This window comes from Acipenser ruthenus, chromosome 7, assembly GCF_902713425.1.
Source record: "Acipenser ruthenus chromosome 7, fAciRut3.2 maternal haplotype, whole genome shotgun sequence".
NCBI lineage: Eukaryota > Metazoa > Chordata > Actinopteri > Acipenseriformes > Acipenseridae > Acipenser > Acipenser ruthenus.
The window spans coordinates 25567120-25582139 of record NC_081195.1 but is presented as its reverse complement, the minus strand read 5'-3'; the positions used below and the strand labels follow the sequence as shown (position 1 = coordinate 25582139).

General features: G+C 39.7%; 1 protein-coding gene across 2 annotated transcripts in view; it reads right to left on the bottom strand.

The window, feature by feature from the left end:
* Positions 1-15020, bottom strand: part of LOC117416060 (protein phosphatase 1 regulatory subunit 37-like) — a 46272-nt gene that overhangs the window by 23268 nt on the left and 7984 nt on the right. For both annotated transcript variants that reach the window (XM_034027094.3, XM_034027093.3), the window contains exon 3: positions 8999-9096. In XM_034027094.3, coding sequence (XP_033882985.3) covers positions 8999-9096 — 98 coding nt within the window. The remainder of the gene's footprint in view (positions 1-8998; positions 9097-15020) is intronic.

The window sequence follows — 15020 nt, the reverse complement described above, 5'->3', positions numbered from 1 at the left end:
ATACAACACCCCCACGAAAAGTCCTATTGAATATCAATACAAAAACAGCCTAACTGAAAAATGAATAATGAATGAAGTAAACAGCTGAGCAAGGCTGGCAGGACCCGAGGGATGGAAACAGTGTTCCGTCAACATGTGACCTGCATTGTGAGCTGACCAATAGCACCCTCCCATACAGGAAAAGCAGTCTGATATGTTGGATAAGAATGATTTCCATTTAGGCGTACAGTACAGCAGCTGACTAACCCACACAAAAACCCGCCTGTATGAATTGCCAGCTTGCCCTGGGGCGGGGTTTTCATCTCTTTGTAGAATGTGGAGGTTGTACTTTAGTTACACAAGACTCGATCCATCAGAGTCATAGATTAACAGTGACTTGGAGCGATTTTGAAGTTTGAACCTGGTTGTAGTTTAAATGTTCTGAAATGATGGTTCAGCCAGTCGGGGAATGATATTTACAAAATCTTGAACATCATTTTGTTGATCGTGTTCGCAGTTATTAGTACATTTTCGTATATTCTTTAGCAATCTAATTTACAAACTGTAAAGGAAAAATTGAACATGCACGGGACATTCGGTCTTTTTATTGGAACGCTGAGAAAGATGATGTGTTGTTTATCTCCTTCACATAAATACATGCACGCAAGGACAATAATATTGTCACATACAATGTTGGAAAAGATATTATCCTACAGCGTAAACAAAGATGTAGAGTATGTGCATAGTGCCCAAAATACATTGCTTAACTGTCAAATCTCTGTTGTCCGTGCCAGACCAATTTGCTGTGACTTTCATTTTCTTTTTAATGAAGCGCTTGCAGCCTAAATGAAAGAGGTTTCTTGTGATGGAAAGAAAAGCGTCGAGTGCCATGGAAAAATACACATTACAAAAGCATATCTCTGAAATACACTCCCCACCACACCTGTGATTACTAAAGTCTAATTCACGGCACGCCTGTGCACATAGTTTGCAGACAGACGGATGCTTCAAAAGAATGTCCTTTGCAAGTTTTATTAAAATTGGATATGCAATTCTCTAGATTCTTCTAAAAAATGCAAAGGTGACTCAAACAGTGAGCCTAACAGATATGCAGCTACTGTAGCGTGGCATGAGGTCTGTCTGTAACCAGGGGCTATTGGTGTTCTTGCTTGTGAAAGCTGAATGAAGCATTCATTTAAATATGTTATTACCTCCTCTACTATCCCTTATAAAAGTTTCCTATAATAAAAGCACAGCAAAGTGTAATAAAGCATACTAAAAGCATGACAAAGCATAGGCAAGTGAAGGACAGAAAGGTATGGTAAAGCAACAATATTCATGCATATGAAGCATGGTAAACTGTGGTAAATGCATAGTAAAACCACGCTAAAAGCATGGGAAAAGTTTAAATTACAGTGCAAATTTACCCTGTAAACTTTTAGAAGGGTCGGTTCCCTGTTTTTTCCCCGATTTTCTACTAGGCAACAGTTTAAAAGAAATATTACTATATTGTGTATCTGACAATGTGTGGAGCTCTGAGCTGTCATTTGTAGGTTAATGGATTGCAATTGCAACTGCATTTCAGTCTATCAGAATGTATTGAAAATCATGTGGTGTGTGATTCGTCGACTGTCAGGTTCTGAAGTTGATTGTCACTATTCTGTGCTACAGTGCCTGTTTTCTACTCCAATAGTGTGGGATGAACTTTGTTTGATGTCTAACAATGTTGCATTTTTCTTTTCCACTTTATAACTTGTGCAAACATTTTCCCCATATTCTTTCAGTTTTGTTATGCTGTTGTCTTTTTTTGTATGGTCTTTGTCACTTTGCTTGACAGAGAGGTTAAACCACTTCCTATTCAGTCTCGTAGTGTTGCACAGGTCTACCGTGGAAAGAATGGCAAAGCTTACTTTGGTCTTTCATTTCTGTTTATTATGATTAATTATTATGGGCAGCAGCGTGGAATAGTGGTTAGGGCTCTGGACTCTTGACCAGAGGGTCGTGGGTTCAATCCCATGTGGGGGGACTCTGCTGCTGTACCCTTGAGCAAGGTACTTTACCTAGATTGCTCCAGTAAAAAAATACAGTAACAATTGTAAGTCGCCCTGGATAAGGGCGTCTGCTAAGAAATAAATAATAAATAAATAATAATTATTATTATTATATCACCCTGTATATTTCAAATAAATTAGAAGGAACCCAAACAAGATGGAGAAAATCATATTTATTATTATTATTATTATTTATATACATTTGTAAATGTATCTTTCTTGACCACAGTGAGGGACAGGTTAAATCTAACCTCTGAATAGCCTTGGTCCTGTAACAGTTGCTCTGTGATAGCCTGTATTGTACAGCCTCATACATTCTCTTAGTAACCAATTTACATAATTTCTTCAAAATACAAAACAGGGCTGCAAAGTACAAGGTGATGGGAAATTGATGGCCACTTATTGGGTATTGCTACTTTGAGATGTTTTTTTCCACACCACTTCTGTAAAGGCATGCTTCACCTATTAAGAAAAACCTAAGAATGGTAATACATAGCTGTTACAATGAGAAGGTTGTCATGGTAACACCACCAAGAAGAGCTTTTGGGGATACAGAAAGCGTAGACTTAAATCATGGCACAGCCTCCAATTCTTAATATCATAAGAAATATATTTCACAACATGATGTGAAAGAAATAACAGAAATAGGAATAAAACATAATACACCTTATAAAAGATTAAACTAATATTGTTACTCTTATAAAAGTTGACCACAGTAATAGCACAGCAAAGTGTAATAACCAGATGAATATTGTTGGGCTTTTTCCAAAGCTTTTCTTTGTTGGGTCCTAAATTGAAAGACAGGAAGAGACTCATTTTAATAGTAAATCACTTCTTATTGCGACCAAGTTGTCAGTTTGACTCAATAGGATAAAACTGTCGGGAAGCAATCATCACGTTGCAATAAGGAGATTTCCTCTCAGAAAACAAAGCGTTTGTCGGCGGACTTTCTTAAAGCTCTTAAATATTTATGGCATTAATTTCTATCAATTGAATTTGCCCACAGTTCAATTCTAAATAGTATGGGTAGTTCTCTCTACTATTCGATTCTAGTTTGACTCTTTTGGCACTGCTGTACATTTTAAAATACCTTGTTGTTCAGCTCCCCACAATGCGTGTGGAGTTTTAGCTCCACACTGCTGGCTATTTCTCTCTGGAGTGCTGAAGCTCTAGGAAACCCGGAACTGAAAAGGAACTGCCGTCACGGCAACCCTGAGCTCTGAATGTTCCGGCAGCTTACAACACGCAGTGACATCACCAACTACAGCATGGCTCGAGCCAGGTTGAACTTCAGATAACCCCTCCCTGGTGTCTGGTTATCTCCAGGCTTGCAGACTGGAGATAAAGTAACAACACCGAGGAAGACGGCGCTCTTTGCTATGTGCATTGAAGGATTTCCTGAAATAGCTGCAGCCTGATCTCTGAGGGACATGCAGAATGCAGGCAGAGAAGGCGGCCTTTGGAAAGTGAAAAGCAGAAGCATTTGCAGCATTCAAACAGTGAAGGACGGCTCAGTCAGGGGTTACTTGACCCCATTAACTGACTACTATTGTTACTTTCAATTTAACACAGCACAAGCAGTCTGCGGCAAGACATATAAGACTCTCTACATTTTCAATGTCTGTTAATGATGTATCACATCCTATTTTGTTTATCAAGGTTTGTTTTTATAATGTGTGTGTGTGTGTGTGTGTGGGTGTGGGTGTGTGGGTGTGATGCTGCATTGTTTAAAATAAAATCACCCTGTACATTTGTGATTTAGGAGAAAATCAACACTCAATTATGGGTCATGTCTAAGAATCACGGAGAGTCTCCCCAGGTAAAGTCACGACCACGTGGCGTGTAGGGCTGCATTGTACACCATTTCTACTACCAGAATTTTGAGACATTCACAGGAATAATTCTATACCAAGTGCAAAATGAAGTGGGTGACTTAACTATGGGACTGATCTACAAGGGACTGATCTGATCATCCACGTGCCTACCTCCTACTGCTCATGAGATACACCCCCTGCAGTCGAGAGGCAACCACATTTAAAATGGGTCCAAAAGATTCATCTCAAAAACCCTGATGGACACAGACGTGGTTCGTACAAATTAACCTGCACATTAAAACTACTGCTCCTGGAGAATGAGAGGTAATATTCAAGTCAAAGAAGTGTAAGTGTAGACGACCCAATGGCAAGTGAGGAAGCCATCATCTTGTAAATGTAAAGCACGATTCAGCTTTAACCACAACACCATGTGATTGTATTCCAGTATAATTAAGCCATGCAGATGTTCCCTAAAAAAAAAAGTCACTGGTTTTGTTTTTAATCAGTTGTGCATTTCACAGGATCCAAAACTCTACACCCACTGCAGTTTTAAACCAATGATTTTGAAACAGGTCCAAACCAACAAAGACTCACTCCTCAAAAAGGAGTTATAACCAAGGCATTAAAACACAGTGTCTTCATTTGTAACAGCACCATCAAATACAAATAACAATAATACAAATAAAATACATTGCATTCATTATTATTGTTATTATTATAGTGGTTGCTGCGCATGGTAGCCTATGTAAGCACCAACATTCATTTTAGCAAAGGTTCATTTACACTTTAATTTCATTCCGTTTAGAGGCAAGTTTAAAATCCTGTTCTGTTGTTCATGTTTATTGGGTTCCTCAAAAACTTGCTCTATCGCGCGTCACTGGCTTGTGACCATGCGGCAAATGTTGGATTTTTTCAACATCATCCGACCCCTGTGTGTTTTGAGGCCGAAGACACACAAGAAAAGGCCGTGCGACTTAAAAAAAAAAACGCAGCTCGTGGCAGTACGGATGATGCCATTCCGATCGTCAGAGACTACTGACGGAGACCCAAAATTGGGTCGCAGTCAGAATTATAAACCAGCTTTTAGTTAGCATCAGCTCTTCTATGGCTAGTATGAGTGTACATGATAGCTCATTCATGCATTGTGGTCACAGTGCAGCTGATGCAGACTGGAAGGTGCACTCACACTGGGCTGCATCAACTCAGCTCCACAGTAACTGAGAGAGACAGGAAATCCATCTCATCTAAACAGCGATAAGCACACAGGGATGAGCAGTGGAGCAGAGAAAAGCTAGGCTTGGCAGAAAACAGTAACTAACAAGTTAACCCTTAGATGGTGAATCTAAAACATTATGGAATTGCTGTACTTTGTTTGAATGCAAAACAAAGTGTTTCTGTTACGTGCAACGAGAGCTCATTCCTTATCCTATTAAAATGCAAAAACATTTTAGGACGTACCTGTACTGCAAGTTTTTTTTTTTTTTTCATACAACACTTTTTCTTTATCAAATGTTTGCTGTGATACTGTAGGTAATATGGCCACTATTGCAGAGGCTGTCTCAATCTTAAAATAAGTTAAAAGATTAGTTCTTTCAAGAAAGCAGCTGCTATCTGAGAAAATTAAATGGACCAAATTAGTGTGTCACATTACAAAAACTGTTGCTGCATTTACTGAACTGAATTTACATTGCTGTGATTATTGAAAGAAAGCACTTTCATTACTGTTTGAGGTCTTGAATTTAAAAGCTACTGTTTCTGAATATTCTGGTTCAGTTTCCACATGTTTCAGTATGCGTTAGGGTAGTGGTCCCCATAACAAGGGAAGCCTATCACAGCAACACCATGGTAAACAATGAGGAATTGACAAAATAGCACACTGGGGGCTTGCTCTTATTTGAAACGGCAAAAACCTCAACTGAAAACCTGCCAGAAACTGTGGTTGGTCATTCATCCCTAGTAAACTGAAACAAGGAAGGTATCTCTCTTACTGAAGAGAGAGAAGTACTTCAAGTCAAGAAAGGGAAATAATACAACGAATAAAAGGGAACTGCTCCTTTCCCAACGTGCAAGAATGCAAAACGAACACTTAAAAATATATAGACAGATATGCGTCACATTCCTGTTCATAGTTTGGATATCAAAGTAGACGTGCCAATACGGTTAGATTTGAAATTGTAATGATTGAGATTCCATTGGAGCCCCAAGCAGAGCGGGCTACCAGTACAGAAAATCAACTGGGTCCACGAAAATCCTGGATTGAACGTTTTCAGTGGAAATTCCCAACTCACTTAACCCTGCCCTATCACTGCCTTATTCCTTCCTTCAACTTAAGAACAGGATTTAGGACTGATCCGCAAAAGCCTGAGAGAGACGAGTGAGTGTCTTGCGTTTGCATCCACGAGATGTGTAGAACTTTAATTAGAACAGTGAAACGGAAGGAAAGAAAAACATTGAAAAGGTAAATAAACCTGAAAACGTAGAAACAAGCCAGTTTTTAAAATCACAGAAAACTCTAATAATGAAGCATTGCTTTGGTATGTGATCTGATGATCTTTATGGTAGCGCCCTCACCTAAGCAACCAGACTGTAATACCCTCAAAATCAGGGTTCTGTTGCTGTGAATCACTTAAAAAGCCATCTTACTATAACCTAAACCAGCGTGTCATCTCTAGCAATTCCCTTCGTCTTTGAAATGAGCAACAATGACTCTAGATTTCTTGAAAGGATAGCAGCCTGTGTGTGGGGTTTGTGTGCAAAACACACTCTGTCTGTGTTTCCGTGACAAGAAATAAATACAGAAACTGAGAATGGGAGTTTTTGGTGCATTGGAAGCAGAAGAGAGACCGATTTAAAGTAACAAAACATGAAATATATTTTCATTTTAAAACATAGCCTCTGGTTCTACACTAAGTAAAAGGAAGTTCTCAGTTTGCTTGCTGTGTCATCTGTTACACTTGCACTTCCAAGGTCATCATAGTCTTAGGGGGTCAAGCATCTTACTGGCTGCAAAGCATGTCAGTCAGTAGGGGAAGCAGCTGGTTGGTTACTGGTTTTCAATGATGTAAAATGCCATTTCATTTTACAAAACATTAAATAAATAACATGATTTACTTACACAGCTTTAAATTAAATACCTGCCGTGTCTAGTTTTGAACAGCAATTTCTTTTTTGAGAAGTATTTTAGCCTACTCTTTGAAAATCAGCCCTGCCTCAAAGCATGTGATCCACCAATACAACATACAGATTTTCACACTCATACAAGCTCTCATAGGGATGCTCAGTAAATACACACACTGCTGCCTAGGTACACAGTCTGTAGAGTGATGACTCAGCATTGAGTGAAGACAGATGCACAAAGGAAAACATGCTACTGAAAGAAATGTATTAAAATATACACCGAAAGGCAAAATGCTGTCATTTGTACCTGGCAAGCTACATTAGACAAACCACTGGAGCAGTTACACTGTACACTCTGTTCGTGTTTCGCTGGGTAACACCCAATTTATACTGCTGCTGAACTATGAAAACCCAACCAAGCCACACTCTATTTGAATGGTGTTTTAATGTTACTCCTCAAGGACAGAAGTCCTGCTTCAGATGAACGATGACCATACTGCATAGCAACAGTAATGCTGCAACACTTACTGGCTACGGTAACTGTGTTCAGGCCCATTTTGGTCATTTTGTTCCGCTGCAACAGCATGAAGAGGCCAAGTACTGTTACCAATTCACTACCTGAATGCCAAAAAAGAGACCCCTTGACTGAGCTATGCCCCATTTCATAAAGGGGAAATAGCTAGAGTAAATAGCCGGGTTACGAAAAAGTATAGCGTTACACGTCCCCACGTTTTGCTACAACTGAATCCTAAATGCTGAGACCAACAGCTTTCCTCATTCCACTCAAATCATGTGACAATGTTACCTTTCAACTCCCCATCTACATTTCTATAGACAGTAGGTGGGGCTTACAGAGCTGAAAATCCACAATGTTACATGACTTAAATGGAATGAGAAAGGCTGTTCAGTCCTGGAATTTAGGGTTTGCCAGACCACTCCTCAAAGCCAGGTAGAGGGAGACAAAACAACCTGGCTTATTATCTAGAAACTTGGCAGGGAATGCACCAAATCTGGGTAGCTAACTGCTATGCATGTCAGGGCATCAAAGGCTGGATTTAATGGCATAACAAAGCAAGTATTTCCCAACACCACTTTCTCAAGCTGCCTCTTTGAAATAGGAGCCAGTGAATGGGCAATGGATAATTGCTTGCTTGCATCAAGTATCATACAAGGTGAAACAAGTATTGTACACCTCCTGCCACAGCTTAAAAAAAAAAAAAAAAAAGAAAAGGGTTTTCAGTTTAGTTTATACACTTTCTGTAGTGTGTAAATTATATCTAACCCTAAATCCAACCCCCATCATGATCACAGTGAAACGGCTGAGATCGGTCATCTAATTCAGAAAGACATAATCTGGTTGTGTTCAAATTGTCAAGCTTTGGTCCCCCCTTGCGATACAAAAACGTTTCCTGAAGCTGACCCGAGTCACCTGGGTTCCAATACAAATTGGAGGAGACAAGCAGCGGGCTCCAGATTCAGAGCGTTTATGAGAACCTCGGTTTGCTAGCTAATGCGACTTGTGCCACCTTTCCATCTGAAAAGCAATCTCAAATCAGGCTTGTTCGTTTCCATCAGAAACAGATGAAGATCAGATCGATTGTGGGCTGGGGGGAGAATTCGATCTCTCCAACTCGCACTGACAGCAGAAGCTACCCAATGAGCAACCAAAGGATGCAACAGAAAAAAAATATGTAGACAGGACATGAGGGCTGTGAATATATTCCGCTGTCAGGGAAGTATTGGATGATGGTGCATGCTAATGTGTGGTTGCAGATTGGATTGTAGACTGCTGATGGAACCGGCTACAGAACAAGATATAAGTTTCCAGGGTGCAGATGGAAATGTGCTTTTAATACAGCTCTCAGAACACATAGATGAGACCGATAGCATGAGACTGATTGGATTTTGGGAAAGTGAAATTAATAACTTTTATTTTAACCATCACAGTTCTATTTTATGAAGCTGACAGTGTAATGTTCTGTTTTACATTTACCCAATCAGTTTAATGCAGTCTGTGTTAAAGTGAACGAGGCTTACCTGTATTTGCTTCAGTAGTTTCTGGATAGGCTTACAGTTTAGTTTCTGGCAGGCAAGTTTGTAAGCTGTGATGATCTCATCCACTGTCGCATTTTGAGCTGAAAAAAAAAAGTGTTAGAATTTTTTTAAACTGCACTTTGCATGTAATGTACAATTCTGTAAAAATAAGACATACAGACACACTACATCAAGTATGAGGTTTGCACGAGTTGTAAAATAGACGCTGTATTTATTACCCAGTGAAAATGACCATTGTTGAAAAGATCACGACATGAAAGCCCCTTACTGACAGCGTTCTACAATGCGTACTTATCTAATGCTGTGCTTTGAAAACTTCACAGTTTAAGCCTTGAGTCCTTCCACTGTCTCTGGTTCTTGTTCAATGGGCGCTATTGTTACGCCACCCTTGGAACAAACAGTATGATTTACTTTGGACTCATTTTTTAAACTGCCTACTTAGGTTCTGTACTCTATCAAACTGTATTTGGTACACATGCATTTCAGTGGAAGCAACTATAAGCTACAACTCCTCTTTTCTTTGACATACTTTTTTGTATAAATAAAATACATGCCCCTGGATCCTAATCCTGTGTGTAGCTCTCCATAGCCTAATGCTGAAGGTACTGGGGAAATAAAAGGTGTAGCAAAATTAAACACATATTAAAATAAATTCCAACTAAAAATACCCTGAAGCCTAAAAATTGACAAAATAATTATATTTGAACCACTGTAGCCCTAACCAGCTGGGGGTTACTACAGTATATCTACACTTAAACAGGACTGAAAAGTAGACATGGACTGGATAAGAACTGAAGACTGGCTTTGGTTGTGGTTAGACTGCTCCACGCTTAAACAGCGCACCCCTAAACTTGTAGTTTAGTTCACTAAAGTTAGTGTACCAATACATTGTGGGAACCTTAGGTAGACAAGTTCAACACATAGCTTTTATTTACCGAAAAAACCTTTGTATAAGTCTATTTTCTAGGTATTTTTAGTGGGTCCGAAAAAGGGGGGAGCGACACCGATGTGACCTATAGGTTTTTTCCAGAAATTGTTGTCTCAGAAAGGGGGGGGGGCGACTTATACACTGGTACGACACATACACCGGTTTTTACGGTACATGAACTACTGATATGGCTGAACATCATGAAACTGGCTTTACATGTCAGTCTCTGTCTAGGATAAATAAGTAAGAGGAAATATTTGAAAAGCAGTTGCACCATCGATATAAAGCTTGCAAACAGCCATTTCTATTTGTATGTCTGTGTCGCAAAGGGCTATTATTGTTACAGCCCAAAGACAAGATCTGTTGTGAAACATGAAGATTTAAAAAAAATAATAATAATAAATGCAAAGTCTGACTCTGTGCTATCATGCAAAGTGTAATGTGCGAGCCTCCCGTCTCTATGATCTGCGTCCATTCTGCCTGCAGTGCTGCGTTACCTGTTGAATCACTACATGAATCGTTATATAGCTGACTACAGGCTCCTTCAGCTGGAGCCCGGAGTGCTGCACATGTGGATACGATTCTTTGCGAGGAAATCACCACCTGAGAATCCTTGGCATGAAACACATGAGGATAGGGACTTTAAGTGCTCAGAAAAGGTCCCAGGATTCAGTGCTAGTTTCACAGGAATCTGGAGTGAAGATGACCGCCCCCCCCCCCAGACCCATTACTATTAGAATACACAAAAACGATAAGAGTTTGAAACCTCATAGATGTCATAAGGTAAGAAAATGTGTTAGGGTCATATGAAAACGTGACATACCAGTACAGATGGACGGACGTCCACGCAGACAGACACCTCCATACATCCCCACAATCTCTCCCAGTAACTTGTGCTAAATAATGGTAATACCAAGTCACAACTGGAGAAGTGGTTTTACAGATTGAAAATGTAAAGGGTGGCATATGTGTACAGCTGCCTACACCACACTGAATGCCCGTCTCCTGAAGTGGTAATAAACCTTTGCAATATGGCGGAAGCACACAGAAATGATACACACTGTCACACAGATAAACTCTGTCTTCCAGGACAGTCATTCTCACAATCAAATGTAACCGTCAGAGTCTAACGCACTCCTATTTACTGTACATATCTTTGGGGAGCCGCTACTAGAACGACACGGACTCTCGTCATGGGCACTGAGAGGGCTAAAAGAAAACGGTAGTGCAAAACACCGTCTGATGAGAAATGAAGGCCGCTGGATGCTATTAACCAGATGGTTGATTACCCAGGTTATGCTATTAACCACATGGTTGATTATCCAGGTTATCCAATTCCAAAAGACATCCTGGAACATCCTGTAGGCATGGAATCTCATTCATATGAAATACTTCAAAACTGTTATTTTCAAATTCCTTCTCCTAACACCCTTTCTTACGCTGCACACTCCAGGGGTATGTCCTGTCAACCCTGGGTCTGGGTTCAAAGCCAGCTCACAAATCTGCCATTGGCAGTGGGCAGGCAAGAGGGGGTAAGGATTGGGTGAGTGAAGAGTCCCATATAACAGAAGGATTTTTTTTAATGTAGTCCCACTCCCAATCTCCACTGTACTGTAGCACTCAATGGAAAAGTTTTCTAACTATAAAAAAAACTTTCAGGCTTTTATGCACTGCACACCAAATCCACCATTTATTATCTGGAACCCGTCGTGACTCAAGTTCATGAACATTATAACAAAGATGTTGTGTCTTCAAATACCTGCAGCTGTACTAGCTGCAAAACATGGAGATAATGAATGAACCTAACACTGAAAAGGAGCTCTAGATGCTGAACGATTACAAACATTTAATACTACTATACAGAGAAGGGTGGAGGGTGAAATTGTCCCCCAGTCCTTCGCTGGCTTTTCCTGTCCCCTACCGTATGACATGCTTTCAGCCAGCAACATGACCCAGGAGACACAGCAGGGGTGAAATGAGCAGGGAGGTAAAGAAGTACCAGACTTCCTGGAAGGCAAAGCAAGAAAACTGAGAGCTTTGTGTAGAACCACATGCTTAAAAACAGAATTACCCGCTTGCTATAACATGTGTTTCTTTCAAAACTGCACATCTGAGACCTTTGTAGCCAATGGAAGTGCAACATGGGGGATTATTTTGTTAGCTACAATTAATACAAGGGCCTGACACAAAACAAGAACTCTTGAGCAGTATCAGCCTTCACAAAAACTCAAGGACACAACAGAACAAAACCATAGGGGCAGAGCTGCATCAATACCAACATTACAATCAAATTCCTGCTTCACAACAAAAAGCCTTGACACCTCCCCCAGCACACAGGAGATTAATATGGTGAGGCAGAGGCTAAAGAGTTAAGAAATGACAGCCTAAAATAAGATATTATGTTGTCCAGAAAAACACTACTTCAGTTGAATACTCGTTTTATCAATGCTTTTTAATCACGGCTAATTAAAGAGCAGAACAGGTTACAGTAAACCTCTTTTCAATATCTCAGTAGATTCATTGTTGAGCATGGAAAGGAGTGAGGTTCTAATATTTCTCACCATTAGCAATATAATAACTTTAAGGATGAAATGCTTCATTCATCTGGTCAGTAAGACTATGTCACTAATATTGGAACAGAACAATGGTTTCAATTCCTGTCTCTCTCAATCAAACTCACAGTGACCTTGTCCTAGAGGCGTTCACTGTACACCTTTGCTTGTCTTGTGTCTCTTTTCTACTGAATTTCTGCGGTGCGGGAACATTGGACATTGTAAGTTTTTTCCTGCACATTTCTAAAAGTAGTATAGCTCCTTTCTGAGAAGCAGGTGTCTGGTAAAAAGCAGACAGCCAGGTGTATAGCATTAATCTAAACCAGACATTAACACCTAATGAACTGGAACCACATATCCACAACTGACTTCCTTTTGATCCTGCAGTTTAAATGCAGGCTATTGTACAGCAGAGTGGTTTTGCTTGCTGCTTTCTGTTTGTTACCTAGCTGCATTCCAAACCTCATCTTACACACTGAGCTGCCCTACCCCATAGAGTCATACACCTCAGTAATTATAAAATAGTCTTACAAACAATATCTAAAGTCTAGCTAAAGGGTTATAGTTTAAGTTTGTGTGTGGTCTATGAATGGTTGAAATAAAAGGCGTCTCATTTATTTTTCTTGATTAAATTAGCACAGTACAAAAGACAGGAAACCAAAGCCATTTTAAACAGGCATGTTAAATTAATGATTACACAGACAGTTTAACAATACGGCTTTACTGCCTGGCACACATGATGCATAGTCGCTTAAACAAAAACGAATGCTTACACCGTTTTATTGAGAGATTATTCTTTTTATTAAATGTGTGCAATGCAAACAGGACTACATTTCATCAACGCATGCAGATGCTGCAAAAATACTGTTACATGATGGTTTAGCGGTTTTCCATGTATATGCAAAAATGTAAGCATGATGGATGGATACACAGACAGACACCCCCCCTAAACCAACAGAATATAATGTTTTCAATAACTGTTTTCAGTAAGTGTGACATGCAGGAAAGATAAGAAGTTAAAACACAGAATCTGTGCTGATCTATATGTGATTTCAAGCCTCAATAGCTAGTGGCTGCTGGCAAAGATGCAAGGACTGTACAAAACAGCCTGCATTGAAGTCAGTTTAGTAATTGACCTGTAGGTAAAACTGCACGCACTGCATACTGAAACAAAAACAACTTCAATGTAATACGTTTATATTTGTGTTCCAGCTATAGCAGTAAACAGTATACTACACTTTAATGTATACACACTTGTGCTGTTTATATCATGCACTCAACAAAATGCACAAAATGTAGCCAGACATTTAAACACGGACAAGAGTTTCTGTTAGTTTATCATAGCTGCGGTTCTGTTGATATGAACAGGCTCAACGTTACGTAGTTTGCATTAACAGAACGTGTGAGCTAGCTAAACAAAATCAACAGTTCATCGTTCATCTACCTGTACTGCAATTACATGAAAAAAAAAAAGATCTGGAAAAGGGGCTAAATTAAAAGGGTTAATGATTTATATATTGATGGAACTAAATATAATTTACCTAAGAACAAAGGAGGACCTGATCAAGGTTTTAAAAAAGCCAGATCAAACCAAGTAATCATTTCAGGCACAGCCATGGGACCAGGAAATTAGGTGGAGACTTAGCGACACATTTTAACACAGAGAGTGGCGAGTGTATTGGCTAGCAAGCCACAGTGAGCCTTTGGGGTTCCTTAAGAGGCAACTAGTCAAAGTTTAGGGATCGATCAGCTACGAGAAAGGGTGAGCAGTGATGGACTGAATAGCCTCCTCTACGCTAGTTCATAACTTTAGGCTTTAAAATTGCACAAGGTAGTTACACTGTTAAATTGAAAAATGTGTCTTATAAGCCTACCTTCTTGTAGATGGCCCTGTGAATTGAACAGGGCTGATTTGAAGTGAATGTAACGCTGTGCTGCTTGTCTGATTAACTGCAGGGTAGGATTTTTGAAAAGGGCATTCCTTTATTTTTAGCTCAATCAATGAATCAATAAAATGAACGTACAACAGGGGGGCAAAGGATTGCTTCCGTTTTTTCTGTGCTGCGCTGCTTGAAACACCAGTTAAATGAAGCAGATTACCTCAAAGAGGCAGGAGAAATAAATCTTCTGTGCGCTGCAAAAAGGAGGCATATTACCTTGAATCAGAATTTAAAGCATTCCCAGTGCTGCTAAATATTTACATACCAGATCTACATCTTTCTATTGCTTTGGACCAAAGATCCTCTGTGGATGACATGCCCATAACAAACAGAAGCGTGTTTCAAGACCCTGGTCTAAATGCAGCAGGTTTGTTGAAATGTGGACAGCAAGCATACTGTATGAAGGATGTATTAACCTTTTGCTCCAGTAAAAACAGGAGATGTTAGGAATCTAGAAAGAAATCTACTGATTTGCAAGTTGGAATTAAAGGGGCTATTTTGTTTAGAGTGCATCTGCTGTTAGTCTAGTTCCTAAGTGCTCCAGTGTCTGCAGGTGTTACAGTATGGACATGCACAGAGACTAA